Here is a 23,068-nt window from a genome sequence, read left to right on the forward strand (position 1 = left end):
AAGAATGAAATGTGGTTCCTAAACTTCCTTTCTAAATTTGTAGCAGAATCGGGAAAGACGAGTCAGAAATGAAACATGCAGGTGGATAAATAGCGGGATTTACAGAGTAGTGGTAGAGGCAACATGGAGGAATCAAAGTGGCGTTTGCCATTTTCTCGACCATATGGTGGTCCAAAATATTATCACTGCTGGGAAGGGATCGTCTCTCTTTACTTTCTCTAGGTAACTACTGACGAGGGCTGTTCTGGAAAATCTAACCAGGGTGACTTCTTATTAAAAGCCTTCAAACGTGATGGACCAAGTGAAGACGCTGTTTCCTTGCGCAGAACCCACAGCTGCCATTGACTTCAGCTGAGATCATGGGTGCTCTGGAAATCAGGCTTTACATGTATAAATAATATATAGGTAAAGAAATGGGATTAACACAGCGTGAATTGTGACACCAGGTAACCTAATAGCCTAATGCCCCTCTGCCATGTACATTGGCCAAACCGGACAGACTCCACGTAAAAGAATAAATGGACACAAATAAGACGTCAAGAATTATAACATTCAAAAACCAGTTGGAGAACACCTCATCCTCCCTGGCCACTTGATTACAGACCTAAAAGTTGCAATATTACAACAAAAAACTTTAAAAACAGACTCCAACGAGAGACTGTTGAATTGGAATTAATTTGCAAATTGGACACGATTAAATTAGGCTTGAATAAAGACTGGGAGTGGATGGGCCATTACACAAGATAAAACTATTTCCCCATGTTTATTCCCTCCCCTCCCCCACAGTTCCTCATATCTCCTTGTCAATTGTGGGAAATGGGCCATTTTCATTACCACTACAAACAGTTCTTTTTCTCTCCTGCTGATAATACCTCACCTTAACTGATCACTCTCCTTATAGTGTGTATGGTAACACCCATTGTTTCATGTTCTCTGTGTATATATATATATATATATATATATATATCTTCCTACTGTATTTTCCACTACATGCATCCGATGAAGTGGGCTGTAGCCAACGAAAGCTTATGCTCAAATAAATTTGTTAGTCTCTAAGGTGCCACAAGTAATCCTGTTCTAATAGCCTGTGCACATCTCCCTCCCATTCCTACCCAACCTTGCCTGCCCTCCCTTCTCACTGTATCACACTGCGTTTTATCCAACTATTTGTGCAACCCCTGGGATGGGGTTCAGAGTCCAGCAAAGGACCCCTGGGGTGGCCTTTGGAATGAGGTCAGGTGCCCTACTCCTCTCTGATTGTAAGGACCTGGGGTAGAGGCTATGTTTTTTGTTTGTTCTATGCATAGCTATGGTGCTGTATTATAAAATACAGGTCTGTCGCATCTTACGCGCATTTAACATGCGCAATTTCAGCTTTACGCGGTCGGCAAAAACCAAGAAAACGGAAAAAAAAGAGAAATATAACAATTTTCATACTGTACCTGTAGTGCGGGTGATTCCACCTGCCGTTCAACTCAATGTAATTTTGACTATACGCGGTTTTCGCTTTATGCGCTTACCGCGGAACGGAACCCCCGCATAAGGTGAGACTCGCCTGTAATAATAAAGATTCCTCTCTCCTCCGATATATCAGAGCTGATTACATCTGTTGCGTTTCCCATACACAATGTGTAAACAGGTACTTTCAGCCAGGAAGAGCTTTTATTTCAGATTTAAGGGAACAACTAAGCAAGAAAGAACAAAAGTAAAGTCTCCAAGAGCAGGCACAGTGTGTGTCTTCTGAAACAATCTGCACTGAACTGCATGCTCTGCAACTGCTGATCTCTGCACACCAGAGAGCCCTTATAAAGGGGTATTATACAGAAGGCAAAGGCGTAAGAGTTACACAATGAAATATACTGCAAAGCTTAAACAAATAGCCCTTCTGCACCTTGACTAACCCAGCCCCATCAGGGGAAGAGGAGAAGCCACAAATCTTAAGAGATGAGTGAGTGTGAAACAAATGTGTCTGATAATCTGAGTCAAATCCTATGGTCTTTACTTAAGCAAAACTCCCACGGAAGTCGCTAGGGAGTTTTGCCTAGCAAGAATGAAGGACTTTCCCTTGGTCTTAAAGTCCTTTGTTGATGAACCACTGCTCAGTTAATGGGAAAGACCCTGTGGGAAACCAAATCAATGGGAGCTGCAAAACCATCTGTTTGTAAAGTCCAATACTAGGCTCCAGTTGAGCAAAGCACGTGCTCAACTTTAAAACAAAAGGACGGTCCGTGCACCAAAGAGTTTATAATCTCTGACTGTGACTTGTGTTTCCTTCAGCTCTTATCTTCAATGCAGTTGTTCCTCTCGTTAGCCTTCAGATTCCAAGTTTGGTTCCGCTCTGGAAAGTGACACCTTAGTGTTCCATGTTTATTGAGCCTTAGTGATTTTTGGTGTGGATTTGCTCAGTATACCAGTCAAATGTTGGCTGCTTTTTCCCCCTCACGGCCAAAGATGCACACGCATCCTGAGATTTGAAAGTCAAGCTGTTTCTTTTCTGGCTTGTGCAAAATCATCAGTAACAAAAATTGTATGGGCCAAACGCTGGGTACTAAAGTGAGCAAGTAAGAATCCGAAATGTACAGAGGGGACAGCTGATGAGAATGTGCCATTCTTACACAATCAGAGTAGAACTGCTCTTTAAAAAATATTGCTTCAAACACGTGCGCCACTGAGATGCAGCCACCTCTGAAGTGAAATGCAGCAGTTTTTAAACTGAGCACAATGTTACACAGCACCATAAGAGAGGAAGAATATTGCATCCAGTTCAAGCTATAAGGAGGAGTGTTTAATACCTGTAGGCAGAATAAAATTACCTAACTTAAGAATTTAGCCAGGACACTGGGGTTAACACCCCTGCTCTGACCACACCTATTGTGAGATGTTTAAGGTAATAGGACACTAATAACTCTACACACTTCCATGGCATCTTCCAACCCAGAACATCAAAGCACAAAGGTGGACAAATATAATTCAGATGCTACAGTGACAGGGCCCGTAGAGGTATCTACTTAGGGACAGTCTTATTATCATAGTATGATATGTAGGGAAACTGAGGCACGGAGCAGTTAAAGGACTGTCCCAAGATCATTCGGTGGCAGAATCAGGAACAGAGCCCTGGATTTTTGATGTTACTAACCCGCTGTCCCTTGCTGTAACTACTATGACACACTGCCTCCTCCTCTAATGACCACAGGAGGTGTGAAAAGACTATAAACCCCAGCTGAAACTCTCCTTCAAGTTGCTCTTACCTCTAACTGAGAGAAAACACAGTGTTCTCAGGCAGCTTGGCTGACAGAGGAGGTGATCTCAGCAGCTGAGCCCAGCAATCCAGGCCCCTTCTGGGCAACTGAAACTTCAACCGAAAGCTGATGGATGTGAAACAAACATGAATGAACAAACACAAGCCTTAAAAAAATGACTAATGGTGTGTAGAGCAAATTCAGCTAAAGGAACCCCTAAAATCGATAGGTGTCTGGATATCAGGCTCGGCCCAAACACGCCAGCCCCCAAATAGCACAGCCGCCCTCTCCTCCAGTAGTTAGAATTTCCATTATGCAGCTGAACTGATAGAGCAGCTCGAGTCTTGAGATCCCAGTTTTGGTTAGTTTTGGTCACAGATCCAAGGCAAGGCATAGTTACCAGGATTTGAGGCTATCCAACAATTTGTGACACATTCTTCCTGTCCTGACATTCTCCTCGCAACGGTTGCAAGCCTCCCCTGCATTTCCCACAGAGATCTCAGAGTAGATGAAACAGGGCTAGTGAAAACCAAAGGCACCAAAGGAAAGCCAGAGCCTTTACCTTTGCCATAGTGCAGTAGCAGCTGTTGCTCTTCTTGTCTATTCCATTTAGGGTCCTGTTCTCACCTGCTGGAAATGGTGACAAAGGGCCACACATTAAAAACCATTCAAAGAAAATATTTTTTCCCCCCACACAAGATATATTTAGACTGGGGAACTCCTTGCCACATTATGTCACCGAGGCTGGGAATTTAGCAACGTTCAAAGAAGGACTGGACATTTAAAAGTTAAGACTAGCCAGAGTTATCATAGTAAATATTACGAAAAAAGCAAAGGAAAGGACCTCATGCTACAGGGTTTAGACCAATCTCTAGTTACTATGGATTAGGGGGCAGATTATCCCAAATCTGCCTACGGTTGGGTTTCTTGCACCTTCCTCTGAAGCCGACCGCTGGCAGAGACATAATTCTGGCTTAGATCTACCTAATGGTATTTGTATGCTCCCCATTACCATCACACATCGGAGCGCCTCACAATCTGTTACATTCCTATCTTCACAAGCCCTTGGGAGGCAGGACGGTGCTGGGATTAAGCAGAAGGTCTCCATGAGCACAGCACTTACTGTGCCTTTCTAAGACAATGTCGGCATCCTGATACCCTTGGGACCGAACCTCCCTCAGCACCTGTTGTCTTTGCTACAGAGGTAGCTTCCCTCTCGCTCTTGTACAAGTCAGTCAGCAGTTACCTCCCCCCCCACACCCCAAGAGAGACATCTAGGACATTTCGGCAGAAAACAGTCTCTTCTCCTCTGCAATAAACACATACTTAAAGACCTGATCCAAAGCCCACTGAAGTTGAGGGGAAGACTCCCTGTTGACTTCGAGAGGCAGGATGGTCCAGTGGGTAGGGCAGTAGCTGGATTTAAGAGACCCAGGTTCAGTTCCCTACTCTGCTACAAACTCCCGGTGTGATCTTGGGTGAGTCACTTAGGTTCCTGAAGGACTTCTAAATACCTTTAATAATCTGGCCCTAACTCACATTGGAGTTAGGTACCTGGATGCTGACCCGTGTCTTTAGGCTCCGATATACTGTTAAAAAGCAGACCCTTAGTATCTCTGGACATCCATTCCCCATCTGTAAAATGGGGAGAATAGCACTGCCCTGCCACATGAGGGTGCTGCAAGAAGAAATACATTAAAGACTGAGACACTTAGATACCATGGTAACGGGGCCCACAAAAGTACCTCCTATAGATTGGCTTCGGTTTCCAGCCCACAACAAGGCTAATTATTGCTCCCTTTCCCTCCACTAAGCCCAAGGCCGAGGGCTTTTTGTGGAGGGACACAGAACTCCTCTTCCAGACCCTGCAGTAGGGCGGGACAGGGACATGTTCTCCGAGTCCCAGCAACAGGAAGCTTTATGACCAGTGCACCTGCATCATTGCAGACTCATGCCCCTGCCCCAGCCTCCCCCTCTTATAGGAACATCACCCAGTCCCCCTGAGAAGGCAGCGCAGAATTGTTCACTACTGGGTGATTTGCTACTGCTTTGCCCAATTTAGTTTTAAAATAACCCTAGGCATGGATCAGGCACCTGAATTCCTACATGAAGGTGCTCATCTGTCCTGGACAATCTGGCTATTGCGGTAAAAATCCTGCTCCATTTTAGAGAGGATCTAAGACCCAGATCTTGAAAGGAATTTAGGGGCACCTAACTGCCATTGAAATTAAGGTGCCTAAATTCCTTTGAGGATCCGGGCTGAAGTGTGTTTTAACTATGACCCTATTATAGCCCTGTTGTGTCCAAAATGGTAACTTTTGTTCAGGTACACAATTAAAACACAGTTGGGTCCTGGCTACATTACGGTAAGAAACCGAGCATTAACCAAGTCAGGGAACAAACATTTCATAACTGGCAGCCCCAAATGCATTGCTTCTACAGCTTCGATGGAGCCAGAATGTCCAGGATCTACCGCAAGGAAGCAAATTCTGATGGCAAAGTAGGATGACAGAAAAGCCATTTTATGTCAATTTTTAACAAACCCACCTCCAGCCTGAAAATCCAAGAAATGACAGATGTTGAGCTATATTCACCCCGGCTGATACTAATGGAATTATACCAGCGACAAAGCTGGGCAGAAGTTGTGAGCTTCTCCTTTTCCATGTCAGGGAATGTAGCAAGGCAGCTTGAATGATCCTGGCATCACTTTTGGGCTTTTCATTGATAAGGCCGGGTCAAATGTTTGATGGGGTCAGGGGCTTTTCCAGTTGCACAATTCCCAGCAGCTGCATCCTTATCTTATGCCAACCCCTCAATGGCAGCCCAGGCTCTTTTAATTGGGTTGTTGGGTTACTGCACTGCCCTTTTCAGGAGGGCTGTGCAGGCATTTGAATGTTGTTCAGAAGGCACCGGAGCAACTGATCGTAGGTTTGAGCTACAGTTGTTATGTTTTGCTTACCTGGCATGCTGCCTATGAAGTGATAGATGTGAGTTAGAAGTAGCATTATTTTTAGCACTCTGAATTGCATTGTTTCCAATGTGTTCCTTGAGGTTATAACCAAACAGTTGCGATACTTGCATACCGTATGCTTAAGGGTCCCATCATCACAGCTGAAGACAGCAGGTGAAAGTGGGGTTTTATTTATTTATTTATTTTGGCTATGGCAAGTCTCTAGAGTCCCAATACAAAAAGCATCAGTCAATGGAAAGACTCCCACTGATTTCAATGGGCTTTCAATTGGGTCCTTAGTAATCAGACTTGCGCCGCACAGAAATTCCTCCCTCCCTCCCCCTTTAAAAAAAAAAAGTATTTAATTCACCCTGGTACTTATCACAAACATTAATGAACTTCCATAGCACCTGAACGCCTCACAAACCTGAATGGACTTAACTCTACGACGTACCTAGGAGGGTAGACACACTGAAGATGAAATCCTAGCCCTATGGAAATCAATGGGAGTTCTGCCATTTACTTCAATAGTACCAGGATTTCACTCTAAATATTGTTAATCCCATTCTACAGATAGGGAAACTAAGGCACAGAGAAGTAGAGCCTGGACTGACAACACTCAGCACCTCTAAAAATCAGGTCACTCTATTTAGATGTGGCACTTCAGGTACCCAGGTTTGAAATCTCACTGGGGTGTGTGTGGTTTACAGCCACTGAAATCCAGTTACACCAGAACAGTGATCAATCAAAAATAAAGCCATGACATCAAGTGTGAAACTTCTGAGAAGTGATAGTGGCACAGAAGTTGCAGCTTCAGACCCGACCTCAAATACCTTGACTACACTTGGAAGAAATGGTTATTTTAAAGATTCCTTTGACTAGATCCTGCCTTTGCTTAGGGTAATTAACTTGATGATTGAATAGGACTTTGTCCATTTTTAGCTACTATAATCCTCCAGGAACCTATCTTCTTACCGAGCCACTTGGAGAGACGTCCCAAGCAGATGCATCCTTTTGAACGTTAGCATTAAATACCATGTAATTTATATTATTGGGTCTGCATGACAAAGAAAATCTGCCATTGAGGTGAATTCCCCCCCCCCCCCTTTCATATTTATAATCCACACAAAGTCTTGCAGACAGGAGTTGCTATTTAGAGGGAAACGAAAAAGCAGAACAAAATGACACACATGCAATTTTTTTTTCTTTTTTTGCATAGCCTTTATATGCAGAGAGGGATCGCTTTGTGGATTAGAGGGATTTAAGTGCTAATTCTTGCATTTAATTATTTGCTCCCTGACTATAAAGATTTGTGAGTAGGACATTGTTCCAAAATTTACCATGCAACTTGGCTTATTGATATCCTTCATTATTGGTGTAGTACCAATAATGTACCAAACAATCCCCACAGGTCTGGAAAAGATTAGGGACCACTTTCTGCTCTCAATTACACTAGATTGCATTGAGTTCAAAGGAGTTACTCCAGTGTTACGGTATAGCAAATGAAATCAGAGAGAAATAAGGTCTCTGCCTAAAGATGTCACTAACATTAGACAAAGCATACACAAGGAAAGGGATGTAACAAAGGTGATAGGAATTGGGTTATTTAATAATGGCTTGTCTTGTTACTGCCAGATTCAATAGCTGCTTGGATCCTGGTATATTAAAGTCACTGGCCACAGAACCACAGCACAGAATTTTTGTTTGAAAAGAAAAAGTTGTTGCCAATTGTCATGGTTGAGAACACGACCTTAAAAATATTAATTGACTGCAAGCCCAAGCTGAATTGTCTTCCTGAGTCTGCAAACTGGAAAAAAAATAAAATGCTGTTTCAAATTAACCTGTTCAATTCATGACAACGCTAAAGTTAACAACTACACATACCAACATTAATTATTTCACTGGTTTTATTTTTTTTTTTTTAAAACGCCACTAGCCATCACCCATAGCCCCCTCTCCAGCGCATTAAAACCTCTCCAACGCATCATCAAGGATCTACAACCTATCCTGAAGAACGATCCCTCCCTCTCTCAGATCTTGGGAGACAGGCCAGTCCTCGCTTACAGACAGCCCCTCAACCTGAAGCAAATACTTACCAGCAACTACACACCACACAACAAAAACACTAACCCAGGAACCAATCCCTGCAACAAACCCCTGTGCCAACTCTGTCCGCATATCTATTCAAGAGACACCATCATAGGACCTAATCACATCAGCCACACCGTCAGGGGCTCGTTCACCTGCACATCTACCAATGTGATATGTTCCAGCAATGCCCCTCTGCCATGTAAATTGGCCAAACTGGACAGTCTCTACGCAAAAGAATGGACACAAATCAGACATCAAGAATTAGAACATTCAAAAACCAGTATAACACTTCAGTCTCCCTGGACACTCAATAACAGACTTAAAAAACAGACTCCAACGAGAAACTGCAGAACTGGAACTAATTTGCAAACTGTACACCATCAAATTAGGCCTGAATAAAGATTGGGAGTGGATGTGTCACTACAAAAACTAATTTTCCCCTGCTGATACTCACACCTTCCTCAATTGTTTGAATTCAGCCACCTTGATTACATTGGCCTCATTAGTATTCATCCCTTGTCAACTGTTGAGAATAGCCCACTTCCACCTTAATTGAATTGGCTCATTAGCACTGACCCCCCCAATTGGTAAGGCAACTCCCATCTTTTCATGTGCTGTGTATTTATACCTGCTGTATTTTCCACTCCATTCATCTGATGAAGTGGGTTCTAGCCCATGAAAGCTTTTGCCCAAATAAATTTGTCCCTAAGGTGACACTAGGACTCCTCGTTGTTTTTGCTGATACAGACTAACACGGCTACCACTCTGAGATCTGCTAACGTGTTTATTCCATAACCCCATGCACCCAACATGCAGCACTTCGCATTAATTGCACTCTCATTCAACAAAAGCCACTATTTTAAAAGATGCCCCAGAATCACCCGTTATAGGATCATAGGACTGGAAGGGACCTCAATAGGTCATCTAGTCCAGTGGTTCTCAACCTTTGTTCATTTACGGACCCGTAAAAAATGTGAAGTGGAGGTGCGAACCCCTCTGGAAATCTTAGACATGGTCCGCAGATCACAGGCTGAGAACCACCGATCTAGTCCACTCCCCTACACTCAAGAAGTGGTGTGCCAAGTCTTCATTTATTCACTCTAATTTAAGGTTTCGCGTGCCGGTAATACATTTTAATGTTTTTTAGAAGGTCTCTCTCTATAAGTCTATATATAATATAAATAAACTACTCTTGTATGTAAAGTAAACAAGGTTTTCAAAATGTTTAAGAAGCTTCATTTAAAATTAAATTAAAATGCTGATCTTAAGCTGCCAGCCTGCTCAGCCCGCTGCCAGCCTGGGGTTCCGTTCCGATAGGCCGGCAGCAGGCTGAGCGGGGCCTGCGGCTGGAACCCCGGCTGGCAAGGGGCCAGCAGCCAGAACCCCAGGTTGGCAGCGGGCTGAGTGGGTCAGGCGGCTGGGACCCCAGCAGGCAAGGGGCTGGCAGCCAGAACCCCAGGTTGGCAGCAGGCTGAGTGGGTCAGGCGGCTGGGACCCCAGCTGGCAAGGGGCCGGCAGCCAGAACCCCAGGTTGGCAGCAGGCTGAGTGGGTCAGGCGGCTGGAACCCCAGCTGGCAAGGGGCCGGCAGCCAGAATCCCAGGTTGGCAGCAGGCTGAGCGGGTCAGGCAGCTGGGACCCCAGCTGGCAAGGGGCTGGCAGCCAGAACCCCAGACCGGCAGCAGGCTGAGGGCCAGGACCCCAGACCTGCGGCGGGCGGAACAGGGCCAGCACCCCAGGCCGGTGGCGGGCTGAGCACCTCTGCCTGCTGCCGGTCTGGGGTTCCGTCCGCTGGCTCCTGACAGCCAAGGTTCTGGCTGCTGGCCCCGCTCAGCCCACTGCCGGTCTGGGGTTCTGGCTGCTGGCCCTTTGCTAGCTGGGGTCCCCCATGCCAACCTGGTGCTCAGGGTGGGGGGTGCAAGAGTCAGGGCACCAGAGCGTGGGGGGGCTGGGTATGTGTGGAGGGTGCAGGAGTCAGGGCAGCGGGGCGTGGGGGGTGCAGGAGTCAGGGCATGGGGTGTGTGAGGACTGGGTATGTGTGGAGGGTGCAGGAGTCAGGGATGGGGTCATGGGGGGATGCAGAGGGCTGGGGGCGTGTGAGGGGGTGCAGGAGTCAGGGCTTTGATTTGAGTTGTCCCGGAGAAGGAATTACAAATGTTTACATGATGTTCAACACTATAATACACATTACAGCTTAAAATCCTGTTACAAGAAAGGCACTTTAGACTAATCACTGCATTACCAGTCAACACAAGGCTCATGCCTTAACCCTATTTTAAAGTACAAGGGCATAGGTTAACATGAGCAAAAGCGAAGGGAGATGGAGACTAGCTTTCTAAACAGAGTTTAGGGTAGGTACACTGCTCTGACCTTCATTGATCCTCTACATTAGGAAGGGTTTTCACTGTTACCTATACAGACATCAGGACAACGAATAACATATTGACACCAGAAACGTTGAATTTCAAATTGGAGGTGATGGAAAACGTGATACATTTTAAGGAACAGAATCCTACCCTCTGCTGAGCAATCAGTTGTACTTTCCCCTGTTCTACCACTGCTGCTGTTACTGGGAAGGCAGCGTGGCCTAGTGGATAGAACAGTGGACTAATTAGAGACCAGAGTTCCATTTCCAGATCTGCCATTGACCTGCTGTGTGACCATGGGCATGTCATTTCACTTCCATATACCTCAGTTTCCTCAGCTGTAAAATGGTGATTTATATGCTTTGAGAAGCAGATGAAAAGCAAAACAGAAGAGTTAGATTTTTAGTTCTTCCATGAATCAAATTGTTTTACAAAGTTGACTGCATTTTTTAAGTGCAATAAAAGGAGTTTTGTGATCCAACAGGATAGGAAAGCTGTAGAACATGGGAAACTGGATGGTTATATAGCATATAGTTATATATATATATTGGCTAGGTTTCCGTAATCAAACCAGTCTGTTTTATAAAGCCAGGAAGCAATATGCGGATATTTATTAAGTATATACAGTGCTTAGTAGTGCTCCAGTATGGAATTACATGCATGTTTGAACTGTATTGAGTAAAGCAAAGCATACTGGCACCCAGTTGTGTAAGTTGCAGGTACTAAGTCCCATCTGTTACTTCTAGCATTCCAACACCCTTGTCTGGCGCGGAGAGTTGGCGCCTGTCCAGGTTCTGAATGCAACAGTTTGCATTTCTATAGTGCCTTTCATCCAAAGATATTAAAGTGCTTTATAAATATTATCCCTACCACACCTGTGAAGTACTATTCCCATTTTACAAATGGGGAAAGTGAGGCAGAGAGAGCAGTTACGTTTCACAACCAAGGTCCCACAGCAGTCAAAGAAGCAAGAACACAGAGCTTATTTGGTTTTCAGCTGTCCAATAGGCCTGCACAGCTCTATTTAGTTCTAGAGAGCATGTACATGCAAGGATCTGAAACCATTTCTTTCCCATACTACTATATGCTCTTGGTAACTAAATATTGCAATGCAATAAACATGTTTCTGAAAACCTCATTAGTAGATTTCACGGAGGTTGATAAATCAGTATGAAAGCTTGGATTAGATCCCAGGGGACTGGGCTCCTCGACTTTCCATAAAGAAGACATGCTGGAATTTTCAGAGGAGCCTAAGGGAGTGCCTTCTAAGATGTCTATCTTTAGTGGTAAATCAAGTCTGTGCGTAAAATAGTTTTGGGTTTTGCTATTTTTATTGTTTTTCCAGAACAAAGTGATTAATCAAAGAGCCCAAATCCCATGTCCTCGTCAGACTCTTCAGATTCTTCCTTCTTCTCTTCCTCTTTTTTCTCTTCTGCAAGTCAAAGAAAGTGTAAATTAATAGTATGTTAATTTTAGTGTTTGACTAATGAATACTGTGTGCATGTACACTGAGACAAATGTAGTATGTATGAATTTAAACAATCCTTTCCCTCCCCGTCACTTGCAGGCAATAAAACTTATGCTTTAAGGCAATAAAAATTATGCCCCAGGAAAAGAAATTTTGGGCAGGCAGGCCCTCGTTTTTAAGGCTTATTTTGTGCAAACTGGGAGAGACTTTCAAAAATGCCAAATGACATAGGTGCAAAAATCGAATTGATATTTAATGGGACATCTGAGCCTCTCACCCATGTAGCTTTTGAAAATGCAATCCTCAGTCACCAAAGTGTTATGCTAAAATGAACAGTCACTCCTGTAAAATGTTTCCCAATCTAATCTTGATTTAAAAGTTTGCACTGTGTACATTATTTTTTTTTTTTAAATCTACATTTAAACCAACAATAGCAGCTCCTACAATTAGGACTGCTATGAAGGCTCATGCTTCAGGTCAGATTCGTCATGGATTTTCTGTTTATGGATAATAAGAGAGCCTCTTTTAAGAGAGAAGCATTCTCAGTCTCACACAGAACCCAGGAATTCCCCTCCTTCAAAAACAAGACCTACCTGCAGGTGCGCCTTCACCAGCAGCCGGAGATGCAGCAGCGGCTGGAGCAAGAGCACTGCCTGCTGGAACACAGGCTAACTTGGAGAGGCCTATGACACGAGAGACTTGTAAATAAAACATGCACACACGGCCTCATTCTAAGAGCCCTCGAAGTTAAGCAGAATGTGTTGTACCTAGGTAACCTCTTTCGTCTTATGATATCCCATACAAGGACAATATTTCACATACAGGGCACAAGTGCACGCCTGAAGCAAGATAGCACTGTATGGGAAAGCACTTGAGACGAATGAAATGATTTTAACCTTTGTCTCACGTGTTTAGTAGACATATGAAGGCAACTACTCTGAAATGTATACACAGATAAACGCTGCCCAAACAGAAATTCACAAGCAGCTGCACTAGATGTATTATGCAATAAACAAATCAGCATGGTACAAAATGGCCATTTTGAAGTTCAGTTATTTCAAATCACTTTTGCTCACATGGGATGAAACTTACTTAAAAGTGAACACTAATCTCGGAAGTGTCTGATTTGTGCTGGGAAATTATTTGGTGTGCAGAATGAGAATTGGGCTGAAAACTAGTTCACCAAAATGAAACTGGGTCTTCAACTTTGCGATTAATTTATTCCAATGCTCAAGGCCACAGTTTCTGAATTTAGAATGTGGCTCTGAATTATACAAGTTAAACTGCACAGGAATAAAATATCCGCAGGCAGTGAAGACCTGAATTTTAATCTTTCTGAAAGTCATCACTTGACAGTAAAATCAATGGTCTTTATAATGCAGCACAGAACCAAATCTGAAAGGAATATAATGAACTTAACACTCAGCACTTAAAACTTGTCTTCAAACTTTACAAACACTGATTAATTAAGCCTCCTATCGCTTCCCCACTCTCTGAGATGGGAATAACACATTCAGAAAGATTAAGAAGCAGTATCACAGGATTTCCTGAATCTCAACCTGTACTCAATTTAGTACAGAATCTTGACGGCAACTTTATTTTAATTTTAATGCTTACAAGCAAGCAAGCGTTTTCATAATAGCAGGAAAAATTAACTGAAAGACTGCTACTGTATTCTGTTGGGGTATACATATAAATTTGATACGCCCTTGTGGATCTGTAATTTAACAGAAGTGAACAGTGATTCTAATTTTGAATGACTTCAAAACTGAATTGAATTGATTGCTTCATAATACTAATCAAACATGCTCTAGTTACATTCTTGTGGTTTCCCATAGTCACAAGAGAAGTGTTTTTCCATTTGAAGGGATAAAATAAAGAAATATCCAATTTCCACTTCAAATAAAGGGACGTCAGAGTTGATTTTAAGCCTTTGCATAGCAGGCTCATCTTCTGATTTAGTGCAAGAATCTATACACTCTTATACAATAAAACACACGTTAACACCAACTCAGCTGTCGGGACAAACACCTACTGTATTTTAATAAGCTTGTAACAGACAACCTGCCTGGAGACACTTCTCTGCAAATCAATATTTTAGCTGGTGTTTGCTTCAGTCAAGCAAATATGAAACCCAACATTTCTCTTTTAAATAAATCCACAGAAATGCAAATGGATTGATCGGTCTATTCTGTCTTGCAACAACTGAGTTCTTAAAATCTGATAAGTTTTTACCTGAATTGACAACATCATCAACATCTTTGCCACTCAGTTCACTGATGACCTTTATTATGAGAGAGAAAAAGAAAGAGGTTAAAGATCAATCCTGGAATTTTGGGTGTTCGACATGTTTAGTAGTCTCTCGACACTGGCAATTCTCCAATGTACACATTACCACAAAGGGATGCATAACAGAACAATTAAACAGAGCATTAAGGAGTTAAAGGGACAAAGAGTAGCTTAAAGACTAAAAGTAGGTTTTTGGAGAACGTTTACAAGATCAACTACTAACAGCAATATTAGCATAAAATTTAAGTAAGTTCTGAACAGACCACTTGTCAGGATAAAAACCATTACCCTGCAGTATCTGCAACCCAAACATTGCAGTATCGAATGAGGTTAGTACATTAGAAAGGGAAGGAGGTAAGTGACACCGACACTGACCAGTGCTAAAAGTAATTACATAGCATAAACAGCAAAGAACAAACCAGATTTGAAATTGTAGAAACATGCAGGTAAGGAGGTGGTTTAACCCCCCCCCCCCCCCCAAAAAACCAGACTTCTAGTATAACACTTTCTTTTAATAAACTATAAACTACATGTTCAAAAACTTTAGGCGTAATAACTAAGTTTAGTAACGAGTCACTGCATACTCATTTGCCCAACGTGCTTTCATCTTATGGTGCAATATCAGGCATCACTGAACTTGTCAAGGCTTTTAACATTTTAACACTAAAAAAGCTGATCCGAAGTCTTAAAGTTAAATTATTCCTTTGTTTAAAATTTCTCATAGCATGCAATTGCTTAAAGCTATTTGGGAACACAACAGTTTGGGGAGGTAGGACACTGGACTATGAGTTATGAGACCTGGGTTCTATCCCGGCTCTGCCACTGAACTATTCTGTAACCTTGAACAAGGTTGTTCCCTCATTCTGTTTCCCTCCTATTTTTTGTCCACCCTACTCCACCTTTCTCAGAACAGCACCTACCTGGTATAGCACCTATTATTACAATGAGGACTCAATTTTAGCTGGAGCCTCTAGGCACCATAAATAATAAATTAACTGAACAGCCCATATCACCCATATATATGGATGGAGTCTCATGCTGATGTCGATGTATAAGGACTCAGCAAATACTACAGGTGAACATGTAGATGCGAGGTCAGATCAATGCGAGAACTGCAAACACGGTTACATGTGGGACAGACAAGATTGTCCCAGATGATTGCAGACTGCTATATACTTGCTTTGAGTCGTTCACATTTTTCACATAAGGTGTTAATGTGCCTTGCTTCACCGTGGTTAAGGGCCACATGACAAATCTGCTGCCACCTTGCTCTGATGCGGGCTGTTTTCCAGTTGCAATACCCACATAGTACAGCAAAGAAAGGTTACATCTCATACAGATCTTTATCTATAAACAGACGTTTATATATAAAGTCTGTGTGTTTCTCTCTTTACCCATACGCCCTCCCCACTCCTCTGCCCTTCAGGGGTAGGCATCAATAGGACAGTCAATTACTGAAGAAAATCAGGAATAGTATTTCAGTACAGTGTTTTCCCAGCAGTAATTAATACTACAGTTCATACTATGAATCAGTAGTTGACAATCAATATTAAAGCTTTTAGAGCAGGCAAAAGGTGAAACTCATAGGAGAGAACATTTGCAGAGATTATATCTAGTGACAAAAGTACATTGGGAAGAAAAAAACCAGTTGTCCAAGATTCTTCTGGATTTCCTCCCAGCCCACAAGTCTCAAAAATTTCATAGTGCATAGTCTCCTGCTGATATCTGGATACAATGAGTATCTTTGCCTTGACTAAGTCCAAATGCCTACAAGCATTCAGAAGTCACGGACACCATCTTCACAGGACTCTCCGTCTCCAGCAGTCTGGGAAGGTAAGGGCCTGAACTTTGCTCCCTTCCACAGCAGCACTTTGCACTCAAGTGCCACAATTTTTATTCCCCTGGCCAAGATTCCTCTGAGATTTGAACCCACCGCCTCCATCGCTGCAAGCGGGAGCTGTGAGGGTCTGGACTCAATGACTCAGGAGGTCTTTTTCAGGCCTATGTTTGCACTAAACACCACTGAACTTCCAACTGGCAAGTTGTAAGAACTCTTAGGCTTTTCCAAAGCTATACAGACCAAGAAAGAAGTTTAACAAGCCCGTTTATTAAACTACGAGGGCATTATATTCTGTATGGTACTGAAGTGTAAGATGACTGCTTCAAATATTCTCTCAGAAGTGTGTTCCTGTAACAACTTCAAAAGGCAAGAGAGAGACTAATGCAAAGAAACCAACCTTGTTGACACGTTCGTCATCTGCATCGATACCAACACTGTCGAGGATCTTCTTGATGTTCTTGGCTGTAGGGTTGTTGTTGCCACCCAGGACAGCAAGCAGGTAAGCGGCCACGTAACGCATTCTGAAACAGATGCCCACAGGAAAGAATTCAAGTTATTGTCTTGGATACAGAAGTGTTGCCTTAAAGGGCTCCCATGTCAGGATACAAGACTCTATGGTACATAGAACAGATTATAAACAATCTCATCTAAGCATTTAATGACTATTACTGAACTACAAATCCAGAGGGAAGAAACTGCTGGAGGAAAGAGCATCAGCTACAGACACCTCCTTGGTACTCACAAACTTTAGCAGGCAAGGTTTTATGCTGTCTTTATACCAGGAGGGTTTTCCCAGCATAGTTACACCAGCAAAACCTTCTAGTGCGGATAAAGTTGTGTAAGCACTTTTAGATTTATAAATTTTTATTAAGATGATGTTGTTAAAAAAAAAGTGAACGGTACAGAGTTTAAGCATAGAAGTTTCTGGTTATCAGGGAATAACATACAGATTATCGAGGATGCAAAGTTTTGTTTAAGATCAGGTGGCATAAGGAATACATAATCTGCAATATCCCCGATTGGGGGTAAAAGGTTGATGGGTCAAAGTACAGGCATTGAGATATGAGGTTCATAAAGTGGCTATGTTCGGTTGTGGAGTATAATGAGTGGATATGATGATGAGGATGGATTGACCCTCATTTGGTGGGATTTAATGTTCAGGGAGTTTATGGCTCCAGTTCATATGATTCAACGGAGAAAGTCTCTTGGTCCCTTTCTCGCAGTTGAAGAACGATGTCACTCTGGGTCACGCCTCCTGGTACTGTCTGTGGCCGGTGATGTGCTTGATGTAGATGTCCCTGGACCATCGGATGGTATCTGAGACCATGAGGCGCTGCATGAGCCGTGTGTAGCATCGACCAATCCCGCAGGTCCGCAGCACGTATAACTTAGGGCTTGTCTAATTTAAAACGCTATAGTGGCACAGCTTATAATGCGCCACTGTAGCACTTCAGCATAGACACTACCTACATGAACGGGAGGGAATTCTCCCATCTGTGTAGGTAATCTGCCTCCCTGAGAGGTTGTAACTAGGTTGACACTATGTACAGAGAGATTTAGGGGGGATGAACTGCCGCTCAGTGGATTTTTCAGACCCCAACCAACATAGTTAATCTGAACTAATTATCTAGTGTACACCAGGCCGTATGCTGGTTCAGGGAAGCAGCATACACTGTGCCAGTATAAGCAGACTTAGGCTACGTCTACACTGGGGTGCTTTACAGGTATGTAATACTCGTATACTGTACTGGCCAAGCACTCCTAAGGTGGACATGGACATCTTGGCAAAGCTGCACTTTGAACTGCTATGGTAAAAGCTCAGTTTTGTAAATATAGTTCCACCTGCATTACAGACTTCTGCCGGCAGAACTATGTCAGTCAAGGATCACCCCCCCGACTGACATAGCTGTGCCAGCATCAGTCTGTAGTGCAGATGTTGCTATACTGGCAAAACTGCATCTACACTACAGGGCCTTGTTGACATAGCTATGTTAGTTAAAAAAAAAAATCACGCCCCTAACTGACATAGCTCTGCCAGGTTAAGTGAAGACAAGGCTTTAGCATGGAAGCAATTTCTCTCTCAGCTCCAAACCAACAGAGCTTCAATTACATCACCAGTGTAGGTATTGGGTTAGGGACATCTAAATTGATGATGGAGAGCAAACCTTTTTTAGAAAAGGTCAAAATCACAGAAATGGTTAGGTTGAAATTACTTCTCATGATCAAAATAAGGCCTGGGATCTACATAATTCAGAAGAATATGGGACTTCTCCTACATCCTATCAAGTGATGCTCGGGAAGGTCAACTTTTCAGCATATATTAGTTTGGGGCGGGGGGGGGGGGGACGACAGGGGGGAGTTCAGTGTCATACAGAATTGGGTAAACCTGCCTTGAACTAAGGCCTAAAGCTGATGCCAAACAAGCCATTTTAGTGGCTGGAAAGCAATACTTCAATTGCTCCCCCTGGAAAACAGAAGATCACTGACACCTTAAATATAAGAAGGGTAAATCATTACCTGGCATCTAATAGGTGTTTCTGGAAATTAGTCCTTTCCACATCTTCCATAATGGGTAAACAAATCACTGTATTTAGTTTTCTAGATCAATGTTTCTCAACCTTTTTGATACCAGGGAGTGGCTTGCTGCCTTCCTAAACTGTGTCAGGGAGATCTGAGGGACCAGTCATTGAGAAACAGCATTCACTGTACACTTGTGTCTTATACAGCACCAAACACAATTGTTGGTGGTTAATCATTTTCTCTCAATAAACCGCCTACCACATTTTGTTTTCATGTCTGCCTTCCACTGCAGTTTTGACTAGGAGCCATAATTCTAATTCTGAAAAAGACATTTTGCAGCTGCTCCCTGAAGAGTCGGGAACATTACAACTCAATTGGCTAGAACTGCATTTAAAGCACTGGTGCAGTTTGAAAATCAACCTGTTTTCTTATGGAGTTGTAAACTTTTCTGCACTAAAAGCCTGAAGTGGCGCACTAATTCAAACCTATGTGCCTGAACTAATTGCAATAAAGTTAGCGTGACGGGAAAGTGTGCATGCTGCACTGTGACAGAAAAGTGTATTTTTCTATTAAGCTGAACATCTAGCTGCTCACTTAATTCCTACACCGTGATAACAACTCTCAATACAAATATTGAGAAGAACAGTATTTTCACCTTTACTATAAAACATGATGATTTCCAAAAGGTGCCAGTAGAACCCAATGATTCAAGTCCCACTCCAGGCCCACCCAGAGAAAACTGCATAGGCATAATGGTGAAGCAGGAAGTAAAAGTTAAAGGCTACCCCTACTCCCGCCACACCCCCTGTATTATAGAACCATGTGCAAACTTAGGTCAGTGAAAGAGCATTGAGAGAACCACCACTGAGGGCGCTCAGTGGGGGTCAAGCCCCAGTCATTTGAGGGGCAGGAGATCCCCAGAGTTCTCAGTGGGGGGAGGGGTCCAGTCACAAGGGATGTCCCGGAGCTCTTAGTTCGGGGGGGGCGGGGGCAGGGGCTCTGTGGGGGGAGGGCCCCAGTCACTGGGAGGGCGGGGGTCCCAGGAATCTCAGTGTGGGGGCAGGGCTCTCCGTGTGGGGAAGGGGTCCAGGGCTCTCGGGGGGAGGGGGGGCAGTCACTGGCAGGGAAGTCCGGGGCTCTCAGTGGTGGGAAGGGACCAGTCACTGGGGGGACAGGGATCTCGGGGGGAGCAGTCACTGGCGGGGGGGTCCGGGCTCTCAGTGGGGGGAGGGGGCCCAGGGCTCTCGGGGGGGGGGCAATCACTGGCGGAGGGTCCGGGGCTCTCAGTGGGGGATGGGGGGGGGGCTCAGCGCGGCTCGCACTCACTTTAAGTCCGTAACAGACCCGAAACGATGTGCACGCTCTGCCCCGCGCTCCGAGAAGGAGATAACGATTGGCCTACGGGGCTGCACGGCCTCTGCGCACGGGCGGGGCGGGTCAAAGGGCGCGGGGTCAAAGGTCACATCGTCTCTCTTTTCGCTCCCTCGGCGATTTCTGTGTCTGCGCGCCACACGCCGCTACCGTACCCAACAAACTATCATTTAAATAAACGTGAAAACAAGATACATAATTCATATTTCATTAGTCCCGCCCGCCCAACGGCTCAAGGTCTGCGCATGCGTACAGAGCACCGGACAATGGGCGCCGGGTCCGCCATGTTCGAAAGGGAGAAAGAGAGCAGAAGCCCCGCCCTCTTTCTCTAGCACATGGGCGGGGCCAGCGAGGCTAGTATTCTGCCTGATATACCTGGCTATGGACCGTGGAGCAGACCATGCTTGGCAAGGACACGTCTAAGCTCCACCCTATTCTGCCTATTCGTCATTATACCAACATATGGACCATATAACAGCCCTGGCCCAGCACCATGGCATTCTGCCTAGAGGCTGACATGTAGATAGGGACAATTGAATGGCGCAGGCCCACTGAGGGCTAATTGAATCTCCATCATAATATGCCCACAGGCCATTACATCTCTATCCAGACTCTACAACAGGGAGTTATCCGGTGTTGCAGATAAACACTTTGAAAAGCTAGTCTTGAAAAGTGACTGAGACCAGACTATGTAACATTCTTGCTTTATCTTGAGAGAGGATCTAGTCTTGCAAGAGATGAGCACCCTAAAACAAGACAACCCTGACACTAAGCACCCCCAAACACCCTGCAGGATCAGGCTTGGAGAGAGGGAGAGATGTTTTCTTCCTAGGAGCAATTACCCGAAGCTCAAGTAGACAGCTTCTTACCTTCCAAAGTAACTCAAAACACTTTGTGAGCCTCTAAATGCACGGCTCACTTTAGTCCTTACTGAAGTACAGCTGCTGGTGGGGTGAAACACAATAATAGCTTAACAATGCTACAGTGACATGCTCAGTAGTTTTCAGAGGAAGCTGTTGCTGTTGGGGGATTTCAGAATGTAATCATCCAAGACAGAATTTGAACAGGACTCCAGGAGGAATACTCTTGTGAGGGGAGGGATAGCTCAGTGGTTTGAGCATTGGCCTGCGAAGCCCAGAGTTGTAAGTTCAAGCCTTAAGGAGCTACTTAGGGACCTGGGGCAAAATCAGTACTTTGTCCTGCTAGTGAAAGCAGGGGACTGGACTTGATGACCTTTTAGGGTCCCTTCCAGCTCTATGAGATAGGTATATCATTAATGATCACAAGTAATCAGGACCATCCATGACCACAGCACTTCCTAGCACAATGCTTAGGCAGTTTGGTACTGACTCAGAGGGAAAACTGCCTTAATTGAATCACTCCACCATTTCCTGCATGTGTTCATCAAAAGCCTCCCTTCCAGTATTAACCCAGCCTGATGCAAACATAGCCTCAATAACACTGTACATTTACCTCATGTCTAATTCTATTGTAATCGCAGAGTGCAAGATCTGCCATCCAACCTTTAAATGCCACACCATCAAATGAGTTAAGATCTTCCCAGGGAGAGGACACTTGGACATCCCTCCTGTATTATTTGCCAAATAAACACAGATTCCATCAGGCAACAAATAGCAGAGCTGGTTGTCTGATAACTGAGCAGTGCTGGTGGGTAGCTGAATGGTGCCATCTGGCGAATAGCTTTGGTTCTGAAGTGATGAATTACAGTAATTGTAATCTCTTTGGAAGAGGCTCTAGGTATCAGTAGCAGCTCCATGGAAGGGCAGCAGCAGTTAAAGAGGGGAGATGGAAAGCTGTGTGAAGAAGGAAAGAGAGAGTACTATGAAAAATACTCCAGTGCTATTGTATCTATTGATGGTCTTTGCCCTCCTTAATTTATGTGAGGGAGGGGGAGGAGAGATAACTCTGAATTACATAGTATGTAAACAGTGCAAAGTCTCTTTGTGAGGGTCACTTAAACCTAGGGAGGATAAAGCACTGAATACATTTTAAGGAATTCAGACTCATAGACTTTAAGGTCAGCAGGGAGCATCGTGTTCATCTCCTCTGACCTCCTGCACATTGCAGGCCACAGAAGCTGACCCACCCACTCCTGTAATAGACCTATAACCTCTGGCTGAGTTACTGAAGTCCTCAAATCATGGTTTAAAGACTTCAAGTTATAGAGAATTCACTGTTTACACTAGTTTAAACCTGCAAGTGACTGGGGCCCCATGCTGCAGAGGCAGGCGTACTCCGCCCCCCGCCCCTCCCAGGGTCTCAGTCAATCTGATCTGAGGAAAAATTCCTTCCCAACCACAATTATGGCGATCAGTTAGATCCTGAGCATGTGGGCAAGACCCACCAGGCAGATACTGGGAAAGAATTCTCTGTAGTAACTCAGAGCCCTCCCCATCTAGTGTCCCATCTCCAGCAGTTGGGGATTTTTGCTACTGGCAGTCGCTGATGGGCCACATGCCATTGTCCATAGTCCTATCATACCATCCCCTCCATAAACTTATCAAGCTGTTACCTGCACAATACAGCTCAGTCTTGAAGCCAGTTAGGTTTTTTGCCCCCACTGGTCCCCTTGGAAGGCCGTTTCAGGACTTCACTTCTCAGGCTGTGAGGGATGGACCAGATGGGACCTTATAGGCCTTTTGCATCCCTAATGGCTGTGATCTCTGTTGGTGAAAGGTATATCACCCAGTGTGCTTTGGAGCATACCACAGATGAGGCTAACTTACCAAACACTTACTATTGCATCAACATTGCAATGCAAAAGTTGCCTTAATGTAGCACTTGTAAGATTTGCTGAATAATTGATGCGGCCAGTAACTGTCTATAAAAAACATGAAATATGCCTGAGGCAGACTAGATACCATAGTAAAGGCTTCAAGACCCATCACAAAATGAACATGAAGTAGGAAAATAAT

General features: G+C 44.1%; 1 protein-coding gene and 1 long non-coding RNA gene across 2 annotated transcripts; both read right to left on the reverse strand.

Annotated features, from left to right (window-relative positions):
• Nucleotides 1-1,647: 1,647 nt before the first annotated feature.
• Nucleotides 1,648-6,376, reverse strand: LOC117876631. The gene is made up of 3 exons (XR_004645502.1): nt 3,802-6,376; nt 3,249-3,365; nt 1,648-2,792 (listed from the first exon to the last, which is right to left on the reverse strand). It is a non-coding gene; the product is annotated as an uncharacterized LOC117876631 (long non-coding RNA).
• A 5,577-nt stretch (nt 6,377-11,953) lies between these two features.
• Nucleotides 11,954-20,246, reverse strand: LOC117875927 (60S acidic ribosomal protein P2-like). Its single transcript, XM_034767527.1, has 5 exons — nt 20,088-20,246; nt 16,639-16,762; nt 14,348-14,396; nt 12,706-12,795; nt 11,954-12,076 (listed from the first exon to the last, which is right to left on the reverse strand). Exons 2-5 carry the CDS (start codon nt 16,759-16,761, stop codon nt 12,000-12,002), a joined length of 339 nt encoding a protein of 112 aa, XP_034623418.1. The 5' UTR covers nt 16,762; nt 20,088-20,246; the 3' UTR covers nt 11,954-11,999.
• Nucleotides 20,247-23,068: the final 2,822 nt, after the last annotated feature.

Source organism: Trachemys scripta, chromosome 4 (assembly GCF_013100865.1).
Source record: "Trachemys scripta elegans isolate TJP31775 chromosome 4, CAS_Tse_1.0, whole genome shotgun sequence".
In the NCBI taxonomy this organism is placed as follows: Eukaryota; Metazoa; Chordata; order Testudines; family Emydidae; genus Trachemys; species Trachemys scripta.